This window comes from Calliphora vicina, chromosome 4 (assembly GCF_958450345.1).
Source record: "Calliphora vicina chromosome 4, idCalVici1.1, whole genome shotgun sequence".
In the NCBI taxonomy this organism is placed as follows: Eukaryota; Metazoa; Arthropoda; class Insecta; order Diptera; family Calliphoridae; genus Calliphora; species Calliphora vicina.
Window position 1 is genome coordinate 15,819,537 of NC_088783.1, and position 16,583 is coordinate 15,836,119.

At 30.3% G+C, this 16,583-nt stretch overlaps 1 protein-coding gene across 1 annotated transcript; it reads right to left on the minus strand.

Annotated features, from left to right (window-relative positions):
* Nucleotides 1-4,934: 4,934 nt before the first annotated feature.
* Nucleotides 4,935-16,381, minus strand: betaCOP (coatomer subunit beta). Its single transcript, XM_065510255.1, has 9 exons — nt 15,897-16,381; nt 13,838-15,126; nt 13,646-13,775; nt 12,667-13,192; nt 12,441-12,602; nt 12,203-12,339; nt 12,006-12,142; nt 11,767-11,872; nt 4,935-5,408 (listed from the first exon to the last, which is right to left on the minus strand). Exons 1-9 carry the CDS (start codon nt 16,215-16,217, stop codon nt 5,343-5,345), a joined length of 2,874 nt encoding a protein of 957 aa, XP_065366327.1. The 5' UTR covers nt 16,218-16,381; the 3' UTR covers nt 4,935-5,342.
* Nucleotides 16,382-16,583: the final 202 nt, after the last annotated feature.

Here is a 16,583-nt window from a genome sequence, read left to right on the forward strand (position 1 = left end):
TTTGAAACCGAAATAGGTTGTGATGTATTTAAATTCGAATTTTTCATACATTTTTATCACAATTGAACTAAATTATTTGAAATTACTTGATAATGCGTGTTTTCTTAAGCCCGATAGAACTTGAAATACATGACATTAACATTTGAAAATGATTTCGGGCAAAATGGATCACTTGTTCGTTTACCCATCATTTAGGGTGGGAGTTAGTTACTTCAATAGCCACGTGACTAGTCATTTTAACACGGGCATGTCCTAGGCAGGGGGTCAATTGTCCCTTTTTGATTACAATGGGACTGTCTAATAGCTGGTCCAAAGTAGGCAACGCATTGGCTTCACATACTGGTTACATAGCGTCAGTTGTCTTACTAGCTTTGTAACTGGTTACTTGATCAGCTACTTGAATAGTTATTTTAACACGTGCATGTCCTAAGCAGGGGGTCAATTGACCCTTTTAATTACAATGGGACTATCTGATAGCTGATCGAAAATAGTCAACGCTTATGGTGGGTAAAATAAAGTGCAGTACAAAAAAAAGTTTGAAGTGACTTCACCATAGGTTACTAAGAGACATTAAAGTGACTATTGACTTCATGATATGTTACATGTGATATCAGTATACTTAAGCAAAAATAAAAATAAACTGTATGAGAATTATATCAACACAATTTGTAAAAAACCAGTTTGTACGAATTACTCACAAAACATTTAATTACTTAGAGACACTTAAGTGTCAATTGTCTTCACGCTAGATTACTTGGGATGTATAAAGTAACCAATTGTCTTCTCTCTGCACTACAAAGTGTACACACGTGTCAAATGACCAAATATATAAAATGGTGTCAGCCAAGTGATAAGATATTTGTGACAATTACTGTCTTTAAGGGATACATTGACTACTTGCTGGGTTACTGGCCTTATTTCATGAATAACACGAACAATGTTGGCCTCCAAAAAGTGTTGGTTTATCAGCATAAACCAGTCACTTTGCGTGGGCCACAGGTGTCAAATCGCACGACCTTGGAAGCAAATTGGCAGACTCATTTCTTTCGATTCGATTTTCTATAAATCGATGTTTGCGGTCGCTGTATGACAAGTAGCGCCATCCTGTTGAAACCACATCTCGCCCGGATCAATCTCATCCATATTTTCAAAAAAAAAATCATTGATCATGGTGCTGTCACGATATCAATTGAACGTAACGCAAGCTCCCGCTTCATTTTTGACGAAATATGTTCCGTTGATGCCACGCACCGCACGTTGCATTTTTCTGGATGTAATGGAGTCTGTTGTGGATTGGTCTCAATCCATACGCGAAAATTATGTTTATTAACAAACCCGTTAATCCAAAAATTAGCCTCGTCGATAATACAATTTTGCGATAAAACAGTCGTCAAAAAAATGCGCGAATCATTGACTTATTTTCGAAGTAAATTTGTTTAATTTGGTAGCGTTGTTCAAGCGTCAATTTATTCATGATTTGCCAGATTATACTGATCATAAATATCACAAAGTGAGTGGTCGTTTGACAGCTAACCATTTCGTAAGTTCTATCAGGCTTAAAAAAACGACATTTGTCATCTGGGCTATATTTAGGAAGGAAATAATAACCCACTAGTTAAACAATCATACTTGAAATCGAACGAAATTCATCACACATCAAATCGATAGTTTTGAAACCGATTGACTTTCAGCACACACCAGTACACCAATACCTAGATTTACGTCGCTATTTGGACCCGGAGAAACACGACGCAAATTCCTATTCAATGTATTTTGTTGCTGTTTAAGACATATGATTTTTTGTATTTTTGTTTGACAAATCGAAGTGTCTCTTCTCTATGCATAGAGAATAATTCAAATATTTTACGAAACATGCGTGAAAACTATTTTCAGCAAATGTTAATTTGAACCAACATACTATATTTTGAAAATCAAAATTTGTTTAGAGGAAAAGTGGTCAATGTGTAAAAAAAATTTGTTCACAATTCTTAAAATATTTGAGCAATAGGTACGTACATTACGACTGTATTAAGTCTTATACACCCACTACAAAAACATTTGGGGTATTCGCACGGTCTACTATTTGGTCGTATTGTCATAATGTAATATATTATGATAGTTTAATCAAATTTTTGTTGTGTTTCAAACAAAAAAGTTCTAAACTAATAAGACTATTTGAACTATGTTTATTGTTTTGTCATAAAATAATATTTTTTTTGTTTAAAACACAACAACAACTATTATAATATATTAGGACATTATGACAATATGACTAATAGCAGACCGTGTGAATACCCCAATTGTATTAAAGCCATACTTTTTACTATTGTTTTTCTGTATTTTTTTTCTTTACTACATTTCTTTTATATTTTTTTTTGTTTAACATAAAACCCTAAAAGTGAGTTTAATTTTATAATTTTTAATACATACAATTCACCACAAAACTGAATAGAAATTTTATTTTAGTTTCAGCACTTACCTTTAACTATTATTTTGCAGCCACATCTTTACAAGGAACTTGCTTGCAGAATTTTTATTTGATAATTTTTAAGGAAGTGAATTAATTCTGGGTTTAGAGTTGAGTGAAAAAATGTTGTTAAAATAAAATGGTACTTATTGCAGCTGCTGACCACTGCACAAGATTAGAATTAATGACTCTTGTGCGTGTGACAATGGCTATTGTAAGTTGCTAAAGTCTCCAAAATGTAGAATAAATCTGTGCAATGAATTTCAATGAAGATTGAAAGAAGTGTGGTGTGTAATGAATAATGATCCGATATGATGAAAATGTTTTCTAAAATAGTGAAAAATAATAAGATTTAATAATGAAGTGGAATAAAATAGAACAAAAGTCTTTGATGAATTATCTCAGCAAGATTTTTTTAATACAATTTTTATAAATAAATGAATTTAAAATAAAATTCATAGAATAAATTTATAAAATTTGCATAACATTTATTTAAATTTTTGTAGTAAATTCCGTGATATTTAGATTTTGTTCAGAAGTAATCAAAACATAAAGACATTTTGAGCATACAGCCGCTTCCAACTGTATTCAGAATAAATCCTGCTAACGGAAACACTGAGATTGTTTTAAACTTTCATCTTAGAAAGTTGTTAATTTGACTAACAAAAATGTTGCTGGGATAACGAAAATATTGATAAATTTGTATCGGGATATACATATCGCTCATTTGCTGCAACATCATAACTCAAAATCCGTATGTTTTGAACTGAGTAATACAAAATATGCGCCGTTCTTTAGTCTTTCATATAGTTTTATCAGTTTTAAAAAAAGTCAATTATTTTTAGTATGAGAGTGTTGAATTTTAATTTTGACGTTTACAACGAAAACGTCAAAATTAAAATACATGTTTTCTCTTATATTTGACAATTAAAAATTTGTGTTAAATACAGATTAGAAAGATATTAATATGTTTAAATCAGGTTTTATTTCTGAAATCGCATAATTTGTTGAACATTTATATAAGAAATTTTTTGAATTATGACGTTGGTGCAGCAAATGAGCGATATGTATAAATAAAGTTTCATGAATAAAAAATTATTTAAAGCCCGAATACATACAGCCCAATTAAGAATAAAAAGTTCCGCAAGAGTTTGTTCCCCGGGAGTTTTTTCCCATTGAATTTGAATAGGAAAAATGAGAAAAGGGGAAAAACTCCCGGGGAATATTTATTCATAATTGGGCTGATAATGTAACATAGAGACGAGACGTAATTGTCAAAAACCTAACTCTTGCAACAACAAAATACATACTAGTCAATTTATTTTGCTGTTGTATAAGAACTATGATTTGTTGTAATTTTGTTTGACAAATTATAGTGTCTCCTCTCTATGTCCGAATCATAGAGAAAATATACATAGAGCGGAAACTCTCCTTTCAAAGACCTAACTCAGTTGTCAAAAAAATTAGTGGTGAATATGTATTAGTAAAAAAACTAGGTGAAAACAAAAACAATACTCGTATGTGGGTTTTTTCGGAAATGCATCACTGCGCTGCATTTGATGCACATCTGTGATTAGTTTGCGATGCTGTTGTGCAGACAATACATCAGCCATTTCTGTGATGCTTGTTTGATGGTTTTTTGGGCATCAAGTTTTTTTTGCTTCGAAAATGTCGAATTTTGTACCAACAAAGCGTGATATGCGGGAAGTTTAGCTTTACTTCATTAATTTTGAAAAAAGTGTCTCTGAAGCACACTGATTGCTTACCAAAGCTTATGGAGAATGTGTTTTATCGCTTTCAACGTTGTCAAACTCAAAAAGAGCTTGCAAAATCATTGGGAACTACTCGCAACTACGTTTGTGAGCAGCAGGATTCATCCAAAAACAGGGAAATTGGATATTATACAAATTGAAGCTGAGATAACTTGTAAGACGATTTTGCATGTCTGAAATGATGCTTGAAAGCGATGAAATATTTATCCATTACAATAACCCGAAGCGAAAGAGATCGTATGCGCAGACCTCTTAACTTAAGTTCGGTTGCCATCCATAATCGACCCACATACATAGCTAACAATTGCCAATACTTTAAATAAATTTATATTGTACAAATGCTTAAAAATAAAAGCTAAAAATTTAAAAAAATCACTAATTTTTTATGAATACACCCAATATAATTCTTTCTCTATGTTTAAAAAAATAAAATTGAAAATTTAAATAATAAAAAACATAAAAATTACACAATTTTAACGCAATTGTGATATGAGGGGACTAACAAAATTATAAATACTTTTGCTTTCTTAATTTTAGAATGGATCCAAAATAGAGGTGTTGAAAACTTCACTGTCAAAGCTACCAAAATGGAAACAACACAAGTGTAAAGAAATCTTAGCTACATGCAACTATGTATACAAAATCATCGATCGGCATTGCTTGAGTTATGAATGATTGTTTTGAAGTTGAAATAGTTAAGAATCATATAATGTTTATTGTATTTAACATTTTGTTAAGCCCCTCCTCCTCTTCACAAACAAACATTTTATAATTTAATTTTCTGTCTATATGAAATAAATATACATAACATTTTCAAATAATTCCCTACATTACATACATTTTTTTTTGCTTTAATCGTTTGTTGTAATATAATTACGTTTTGTATATATTGTTTTATTATAATTGTATTATACGTAGTATGTTTACATACATAATTGTTATAACATATAATTCTTGAAATAGTAAAAATACTTAAAATTAAGCGCACAGAATAAAGAAAAAAATGTTTATATTAATAATAATAAAAGAGAAAATAAACTCAGAGTAATTATTGAATCTGTTTGTTTTTTTTTTTTTTGGAAAATTTTGGAATGAAAACATTTTTACGAAGCTTGTACACAAAGTTTTTGAGATGAACTGATTTTGTCGCCCAAACTGAGAGCCATACCCTGGATGGAAAAAGAGAAAAAAAAAGAAAAGCATTTTTTTTAGTTTTAGTTAAAAATGAAATTTACAAAGTTATTAAGGATTTTAGATTTTTGTTTTTCAGAAACGCTTATTTACAAAGTTATTAAGGATTTTATGTGCTGTTTTTCTATAGCGAACGAGTACTTTGAGTGGAAATTTAACATGTGTTTTGTTATTGTAATAAAAACAAAATACATGTAAAACGTCCAATCAAGCACTCGTTCGCTATAGAAAAACAGCACATTCGATTTTTGAGTTTTTTTCATATAAAAAATGGATTTTAGCTTTCTGAGTTTTTCATATAAAAAATTGATTTTTGGTCAGAAATATGGGTGATCACAGATCAAGCTGCTTTTCTCGATTAAAAGCTTATTTACAAAGTTATTAAGGATTTTAGATTTCTAAGGTTTTCATATGAAAAATCATATGTTTAGAAATATGAGTGATCACAGATCGAGCTGCTTTTCTCGATTAAACGCTTATTTACAAAGTTATTAAGGATTTTAGATTTTTGAGTTTTTTTCATATAAAAAATCGACTTTTGGTTAGAAATATAAGTGATCACAGATCGAGCTGCTTTTCTCAATTAAACGCTTATTTACAAAGTTATTAAGGATTTTAGATTTTTGAGTTTTTTTCATATAAAAAATGGATTTTTGGTTAGAAATATGAGTGATCACAGATCAAGCTGCTTTTCTAGATTAAAGGCTTATTTACAAAGTTATTAAGGATTTTAGATTTTTGAGTTTTTTCATATGAAAAATCGATTTTTACAAAGTTATTAAGGATTTTAGATTTTTGACTTTTTTCATATGAAAAATCGATTTTTGGTCAGAAATATGAGTGATCACAGATCGAGCTGCTTTTCTCGATTAAACGCTTATTTACAAAGTTATTAAGGATTTTAGATTTTTGTGTTTTTCATACAAAAAATCGAATTTTGTTTAGAAATTGAGTGATCACAGATCGAGCTGCTTTTCTCGATTAAACGCTTATTTACAAATTTATTAAGGATTTTAGATTTTTGAGTTTTTTCATCCAAAAAATGGATTTTTGGTTAGAAATATGAGTGATCACAGATCGAGCTGCTTTTCTCGATTAAACGCTTATTTACAAAGTTATTAAGGATTTTAGCTTTTTGAGTTTTTCATATAAAAAATCGATTTTTGGTTAGAAATATGAGCGATCACAGATCAAGATGCTTGTCTCGATTAAACGCTTATTTACCAAATTATTACGGATTTTAGATTTTTTATTTTTTTTTTTCATATAAAAAATGGATTTTTGGTTAGAAATATGAGTGTCACAGATCAAGCTGCTTTTCTCGATTAAACGCTTATTTACAAAGTTATTAAGGATTTTAGATTATTGAGTTTTTCATATGAAAAATGGATTTTTGAAATGCTTATTTACAAATTTATTAAGGATTTTAGATTTTTGAGTTTTTCATATGAAAAATCGATTTTTTGTCAGAAATATGAGTGATCACAGATCGAGCTGCTTTTCTCGATTAAACGCTTATTTACAAAGTTATTAAGGATTTTAGATTTTTGACTTTTTTCATATGAAAAATCGATTTTTGGTCAGAAATATGAGTGATCACAGATCAAGCTGCTTTTCTCGATTAAACGCTTATTTATAAAGTTATTAAGGATTTTAGATTTTTGGTTTTCATACAAAAAATAGATTTTCGTTCAGAGATATGGGTGATCACAGATCAAACGCTTATTTACAAAGTTATTAAGGATTTTAGATTTTTGAGTTTTTCATATGAAAAATCGATTTTTGGTCAGAAATATGAGTGATCACAGATCAAGCTGCTTTTCTCGATTAAACGCTTATTTACAAAGTTATTAAGGATTTTAGATTTTTGAGTTTTTTTCATATAAAAAATGGATTTTTGGTTAGAAATATGAGTGATCACAGATCAAGCTGCTTTTCTCGATTAAACGCTTATTTACAAAGTTATTAAGGATTTTAGATTTCTAAGGTTTTCATATGAAAAATCGATTTTTGTTTAGAAATATGAGTGATCACAGATCGAGCTGCTTTTCTCGATTAAAGGCTTATTTACAAAGTTATTAAGGATTTTAGATTTTTGAGTTTTTTTCATATAAAAAAATGGATTTTTGGTTAGAAATATGAGTGATCACAGATCGAGCTGCTTTTCTCGATTAAACGCTTATTTACAAAGTTATTAAGGATTTTAGATTTTTGACTTTTTTCATATGAAAAATCGATTTTTGGTCAGAAATATGAGTGATCACAGATCAAGCTGCTTTTCTCGATTAAACGCTTATTTACAAAGTTATTAAGGATTTTAGATTTTTGAGTTTTTTTCATATAAAAAATGGATTTTTGGTTAGAAATATGAGTGATCACAGATCAAGCTGCTTTTCTCGATTAAACGCTTATTTACAAAGTTATTAAGGATTTTAGATTTCTAAGGTTTTCATATGAAAAATCGATTTTTGTTTAGAAATATGAGTGATCACAGATCGAGCTGCTTTTCTCGATTAAAGGCTTATTTACAAAGTTATTAAGGATTTTAGATTTTTGAGTTTTTTTCATATAAAAAAATGGATTTTTGGTTAGAAATATGAGTGATCACAGATCGAGCTGCTTTTCTCGATTAAACGCTTATTTACAAAGTTATTAAGGATTTTAGATTTTTGACTTTTTTCATATGAAAAATCGATTTTTGGTCAGAAATATGAGTGATCACAGATCAAGCTGCTTTTCTCGATTAAACGCTTATTTACAAAGTTATTAAGGATTTTAGATTTTTGAGTTTTTTTCATATAAAAAATTGATTTATGGTTAGAAATATGAGTGATCACAGATCAAGCTGCTTTTCTCGATTAAAGGCTTATTTACAAAGTTATTAAGGATTTTAGATTTTTGACTTTTTTCATATGAAAAATCGATTTTTGGTCAGAAATATGAGTGATCACAGATCGAGCTGCTTTTCTCGATTAAACGCTTATTTACAAAGTTATTAAGGATTTTAGATTATTGAGTTTTTCATATGAAAAATGGATTTTTGGTTAGAAATATGAGCGATCACAGATCAAGATGCTTTTCTCGATTAAACGCTTATTTACCAAATTATTACGGATTTTAGATTTTTTTTTTTTCATATAAAAAATGGATTTTTGTTTAGAAATATGAGTGATCACAGATCAAGCTGCTTTTCTCGATTAAACGCTTATTTACAAAGTTATTAAGGATTATAGATTTTTGAGTTTTTCATATGTGTTGAGCTGAGAAGCTGGGTGAAGGGGGAAAAGGCTGGATGAATTGGAAGTTGTTCAAACTCTCTGAGCCGAAACAAAATCGTTTAGATTTTGTACTCAGAATAATTGGACAAATAAATATGAAAAAAAGGAAAGAAAGAAATAAAACAAAATAATTAGGATTTTTCTAATTATTTATTCAATTATTTGAAATATGGATTCTTACCAATAAGGAACAATAGGATTAGCGAATAACGAAGTGCACAGTTCAGAGTTAGATTTGTATCTCTCTCCAAAAAGAAGTATTTATGACTATTGACGTTTAATTTAGAACTTATGACAATTGGAAGTATACTGCAACACATAGCATTCTGCATTTACATATATTGAGGAAAATAGGAATTGCAGGGAAATTAGGAAAATCGCTAAGTGTTGTTTTTGGCGTAAACAATATGAAAAATCGATTTTTAGTCAGAAATATGGGTGATCACAGATCGAGCTGCTTTTCTCGATTAAACGCTTATTTACAAAGTTATTAAGGATTTTAGATTTTTGACTTTTTTCATATGAAAAATCGATTTTTGTTTAGAAATATGAGTGATCACAGATCGAGTTGCTTTTCTCGATTAAACGCTTATTTACAGAGTTATTAAGGATTTTAGATTTTTGTGTTTTTCATACAAAAAATCGATTTTTGTTTAGAAACATGAGTGATCACAGATCGAGCTGCTTTTCTCGATTAAACGATTATGTATAAAGTTATTAAGGATTTTAGATTTTTAAGTTTTCTCATATGAAAAATCGATTTTTGCTTAGAAATATGAGTGATCACAGATCGAGCTGCTTTTCTCGATTAAACGATTATTTACAAAGTTATTAAGGATTTTAGATTTTTGTGTTTTTCATATGAAAAATAGAATTTTGTTTAGAAATATGAGTGATCACAGATCGAGCTGCTTTTCTCGATTAAACGCTTATTTACAAAGTTATTAAGGATTATAGATTTTTGAGTTTTTCATATGAAAAATCGATTTTTGGTCAGAAATATGAGTGATCACAGATCAAGCACTTTTCTCGATTAAACGCTTATTTACAAAGTTATTAATGATTTTAGATTTTTGAGTTTTTTTCATATAAAAAATGGATTTTTGGTTAGAAATATGAGTGATCACAGATCGAGCTGCTTTTCTCGATTAAACGCTTATTTACAAAGTTATTAAGGATTTTAGATTTTTGAGTTTTTTCATATGAAAAATCGATTTTTGGTCAGAAATATGGGTGATCACAGATCGAGCTGCTTTTCTCGATTAAACGCTTATTTACAAAGTTATTAAGGATTTTAGATTTTTGACTTTTTTCATATGAAAAATCGATTTTTGGTTAGAAATATGAGTGATCACAGATCGAGCTGCTTTTCTCGATTAAACGATTATTTACAAAGTTATTAAGGATTTTAGATTTTTGAGTTTTTTCATACAAAAAGTGGATTTTTGAAATATGAGAAATATGAGTGATAACAGATCAAGCTGCTTTTTTCGATAAACGCTTATTTACAAAATTATTACGGATTTTAGATTTTTGACTTTTTTATATGAAAAATCGATTTTTGGTCAGAAATATGAGTGATTAGATTTCAGAGTTTTTTTCATATGAAAAATCGATTTTTGGTTACAAATATGAGTGATCACAGATCGAGCTGCTTTTCTCGATTAAACGCTTATTTACAAAGTTATTAACGATTTTAGATTTTTGAGTTTTTCATATGAAAAATTGATTTTTGGTCAGAAATATGAGTGATCACAGATCAAGGTGCTTTTCTCGATTAAACGCTTATTTACAAAGTTATTAAGGATTTTAGACTTTTGACATTTTTCATATAAAAAATCGATTTTTGGTCAGAAATATGGCTGATCAGATTTTAAAGTTTTTTTCATATGAAAAATGGGTTTTTGGTCAGAAATATGTGTGATCACAGATCGAGCTGCTTTTCTTGGTTAAACGCTTATTTACAAAGTTATTAACGATTTTAGATTTTTGAGTTTTTCATATGAAAAATCGATTTTTGGTCAGAATATGGCTGATCAGATTTTAAAGATTTTTTCATATGAAAAATGGGTTTCTGGTCAGAAACATGAGTGATCACAGATCAAACTGCTTTTCTCGATTAAACGCTTATTTACAAAGTTATTAAGGATTTTAGATTTTTGACTTTTTTCATATGAAAAATCGATTTTTGGTCAGAAATATAAGTAATCACAGATCGAGTTTCTTTTCTCCATTAAACGCTTATTTACAAAGTTATTAAGGATTTTAGATTTTTGAGTTTTTTTCATATAAAAAATGGATTTTTGGTTAGAAATATGAGTGATCACAGATCAAGCTGCTTTTCTAGATTAAAGGCTTATTTACAAAGTTATTAAGGATTTTAGATTTTTGAGTTTTTTCATATGAAAAATCGATTTTTACAAAGTTATTAAGGATTTTAGATTTTTGACTTTTTTCATATGAAAAATCGATTTTTGGTCAGAAATATGAGTGATCACAGATCGAGCTGCTTTTCTCGATTAAACGCTTATTTACAAAGTTATTAAGGATTTTAGATTTTTGTGTTTTTCATACAAAAAATCGAATTTTGTTTAGAAATTGAGTGATCACAGATCGAGCTGCTTTTCTCGATTAAACGCTTATTTACAAATTTATTAAGGATTTTAGATTTTTGACTTTTTTCATATGAAAAATCGATTTTTGGTCAGAAATATGAGTGATCACAGATCGAGCTGCTTTTCTCGATTAAACGCTTATTTACAAAGTTATTAAGGATTTTAGATTTTTGACTTTTTTCATATGAAAAATCGATTTTTGGTCAGAAATATGAGTGATCATAGATCGAGCTGCTTTAATTGATTAAACGCTTATTTACAAAGTTATTAAGGATTTTAGATTTTTATGTTTTTCATATGAAAGATCGATTTTTGTTAGGAATATGAGTGATCGCAGATCGAGCTGCTTTTTTCGATTTAACGCTTATTTCCAAATGTACAAAGGACGATAATTTTTTCAGGAAAATATTAGCTTTTTGCAGAAAAAATTATAGAAATCTTACCTGACTCTTGGCACGTATTCTAATGTGACCGGTTACTTTAGAATCTGGATCATCAACAGGTTTTTCAATACTTAAATTGGCCAAAGCATTTTCACCGAAAATGGACCTGAAAAGTAATAAAAACACACATAATTAGTACATTGTTTAAATCATATAGTAAATGAGTAATTAACAAAATGTTCTCAATTAAAATGAATGAAAAATGTTGTGATAATTATTCAAAACTAATATCAACTTACTTTGCATACATATTGGCAGCCATAAAACCACATTGGCCCGACAAGGCTTTTTCGGGTGTTAAACACTTCATATTTGTGCTCTTGAGCAAATGTTTGAGATATTCATGCAAATCGGTGAAAGTTGTATTGACTGTGACCTAAAATAAAAGAAAATCCCATTAAAATTTGTTTTAAATACACAAAAAACTTAAACATACCTTATTTTCCCATTCGAAATCTTGCCACATTTGTCTGAATTCAGTATCAGTGCAACTGGCTGGTATAATATAGTCCATAATGTCAATGTGGATGGTATTTAATACCACAACATTGGTGTTAATCGAAGTGTCGTAAACTGTAAATCAATACATTCAAAATTAATAAAATTTAAAAACAAAATATAGAAGTTCTATATAAATATGATGAAAATATTTAATAATTTTTTATTTTACATACCAATATTTCCAAATATGATGCCATTTTCTGTGGAGGAAACCTTGACATTGGCTTTGATGTTGCAGAAATCATGGGGAGCCAAAACCACAGGATGAGGACGTTCTACCAATTTCAAATCACCCAATGTAGCCAACTCCAAAGTGCAATTTTGCAAAGTATCATCTTTAAAAATAAAATTTGTAATAATTATATTAAAATTATAAATAAAAGGAAATGACACACGTACTTGTTTGATTTACAATCAATACATCCAAGACAATATCATACTGATTAACATTGACATAAGCCTCAGCATAAACGGGATCGGAGAAACCAGTCAATTGTGTTACCTTATTCAACTTATTGTTGGGCGAGGTGATGTCACTCAAATTGGTTGACTTGGTGCCAGCCAAAGCTTGATTCAAACTAGATTCAAACACATTTTCACCCAATTGATTTTCACGTCCATTCGAGAGTTGTGAGAAGAGAACAGGATCATCGGGTTGTACTTTAGCAGCGGCTCTTTGTTTCTCTTTGAGCACACGTTGATCTTCTTCGTGTTGGGCATCCAACATTTTGCCCAAAGCTTCACGACAATAACGTTTGAAGACTTCAACGGCTTCTTCTGTGCGTTCGCTTAAAGTGCGCAAGCAAATGAAAATACGATCGGTATCGTCGTTGGTAATGGGTTTGGTGGGGAAACCAGATTTACCCAAATGTAGAATAGAGCTCATGATAAGCATAACACGAGTTGTCAAACGGTTTTGAGCTTGCTAAAAGTTACATAAAAGAAAAATTAAAATGTTAGTATAGAAGAGACCAATATATATATATATACATCATTATATATACATCATTACAGTCTATACATCATTACAATACACAGGAGCCGAATTACCGAAATATCAAGTAAAACTGATCTTAATTTTCTTGTTTGAGATTTTGGCAGATATTTTGAAAAAATTTTGAAACAAAAAAGGTTTCCTTACTATCTACTTTGAATTTCGAATATTAGGCCTCAACAAAAAATAAATATTGAGTCTGTCTTCATATAATAACAAACGTGTATTTTATCTGTTACTGTAGATATTTATCATAATTGATTTCAAGATAAGATATTTGTAATATTTAACAAACCTCAGAATTCCATGGCCATATCTAGCCCTTTGTATTGAGAACAAAAATGGATAGCTGATAAATTTCACATTCACAAACTAAATACTTACAACTTCTTGTTCCAAATCAGCATAACGCAAAACCAACTTGGTCAAAGTGGCCGATAAAGCGGCTCCAATAAAGAAATCACCATCCATAAGATATTGACGCAATGGTGGGCGTTTCTCCTTCTTAGCAACTCTGAAAATACAATATTCATAATAATAAAAGATACAAAAAATTTGCTAAATAAAACAACTTACGGTGCCAAACTGAAAGCACTCTGAGTGGCATAAGTACCATCTGAAGTAACTTTGTTATTGGAAATCTGAGCCACAGGTGGTGGATTATTTGCAGCATTTGCTTCTTCTTCGGTTTGATCTCCAGACAAACGTTTTTGTTCAGCCTCAACCATGGGTATTTCACCCAAAGTCTGACAGATAACATCAATAACTTCTAAAATTTGATTCTTGTCATCGACATATTCACCCAAAATCCAAACAGCAGCACGATGAATTTTGGAGGACTTGATTTGAGAGAAAGCCTCTATCAAATGGCCAATTATTAAACCTCTCAAAGAGGGGAATTTTTGTATAGCTTCTCTGATGAAAATCAAAACATCAGCAGCAGCCAATTCATTTGTATCCGAAAGGAACTCAACTAATACTGGTATAACACTAGCTGCCACATCGGGGAATTTAATAGAGCATGAATGTAATGTGCGCACTAAGAGTTGACGATATTTGCCAGTATCTTCATGTTCCACATTGTGGGTCTTCGACACCTCTTTCTTCAACACCAACACCATTTCGTTAATGTTTCTAGAGGACACCAAATCCATGGCCAAAGCCAATGTTTTGCGTCTCACCTCAATATCAGGGGCTGCCAAGACACGTAAAATATCCATTACTAAATCTTGCATAACTTTCTCCATATTCTCGTTCTCCTTCATGGCAATCAAACGATCCAAGACAATCAATTTAACATTGTTATCACTCTCCTTGACAATCAATTCAATATAACAACCAGCAGCTGCCTTAATAGCTGTGGGCGCCGATGATAGCGTAATCAAAGTACCAGCTGCCTCATAACGCACCGCATTCGAAGATGAATTCAACAGATTGTAAATGCAACGTATGAAGCGAGAACGTTCAGCGGGATTAGCATGACACACCTTATAGATCAACTCAACAATGACCAATTGTAGGATATCGCCAAAATTATTCACCTGATCAATGCAGGAAGCCAAATAATTAAGGGCTCTCTCTTGATCAGCATGCAATAACATAAGGAAAGCATTACGTTTACATGACATATCTTGTTGGGTATCCAAGAAATTGGCTATCAATTCAGGACCATCGGGTACCAGCCAGTCAAAGTTTTTGTAAATGGTAAATATGGCAAGGACGGCATTACGTCGCACATACGAGTGACGATGTTCCAAACAAGCACGTATGGAAGGCATTAAAGGTTCCAAAAGCTCGGGTTCTTTGAGTTTGCACAAGAAACGTAGGGTGGAGCCACGTAGAAATTCATTGGGATGTTGTAGATCCTGAAATAAATAAAATTTATATTTTTATTTTACAACATTAATTTGTTACCAGATAAACTAGATATACTCTGGTTGCTTAACTATAGTGGAGAAAATATTAGGATGTCTGTCTGTTAAAATTAACTTTCTGAAGTCCCCAAATAACGAACGAACAATGATACATTAGTAAATAGGTTGTTATTGGCCAAAAAAAATTCTGGAAGATCTAATAGACATTTCAACGACCTTTCCAATGACGTATATAACAGAAATGCGGACTGATAATTACTCAAATTTGGGAGAAACATTTTTTAAGCTGATTTTTTTTCACCAAACAATCTTTTTTCACCATAAACTTTTTGTTGATTCGAATTATTTTTTCAAAAATACTTTGGTGAAGGATATTTAAGATACAGCTATCTCACTTGTTTAAATACAAATATACAATTTTAAACATTTTGTACGATATGTAAAATATGCAGAATAACTGCAAGACAGATGAAACGTTGCTACGCGATAACTGGTTTATTCACGGAAAGTCATGCCCAAAAAACTATATTAACAGGAAGATGTTTTTCCATTAAAACCTTATTAGTTGATAGCGAAGTCTTTGCTCAATAATTTTTGAAACATAAGACATAATATGAATTATTACATGATACCTAGAAATTGCAAAAATTAAACTCATTCGAAAACCTTCCCCTCAAGTATTTCGCAATATACCATCAATGATGTTCATGTTTTCTACATTTATCTATAAAATTTAATCAGTATTCTTAAATTTATCTTACCTTTCTATAGGCATCACACACTAAAATCATTTCCTGCAACAATTTACCATCCGCCGAAGTCTTGGGTACAATTTCCCAAAAGATAAGCAGCAGCTTCTTAATGGTGTGATTTTGTACGGGCAACACAAAACGAATAATGGTCATTATTAAGCCCGACAAGCGTTCACCATTCAACAACAGCTGAATAACCTTTTTCAAAGTATCAATTTTAACATTGGTGTCGCCCTTTTCCAAATCTTGTTTCAATTGCATTTCATTGGGCACCTCCAAGTCCGGAGAATTGATAATGGTGTAACAGGGCACAGTGGTAGACAAAGCCATTTTTACTTTTTATTTATACACACACTCTTTAATTCACTTTATTAACAAACAACAATATTAAGGGGAGATTTCTAATGTGATTTTGCAATTAATTAAAATAAATTGAAATTAAATTTATTAAAAATATGTAGCGTTTGATATTTTTCACAAGATTTTTAGTTTAAAGAAAATTGACGTGTCAGATCTTTTTGGGCACACAGTTGTTAAAAAGAGTATTTTTGTTAGGTATGTAACAGTACTTAAACGATAAATCTGTGACATTTAACAAAGTTATCGTAATTAGTAGTATTAGTTATCGTTTAATTGTAAACTCTACAAAACAAATCAAAACAATGAAATACCTGCTCTAGAATTGAGTTGCAAATC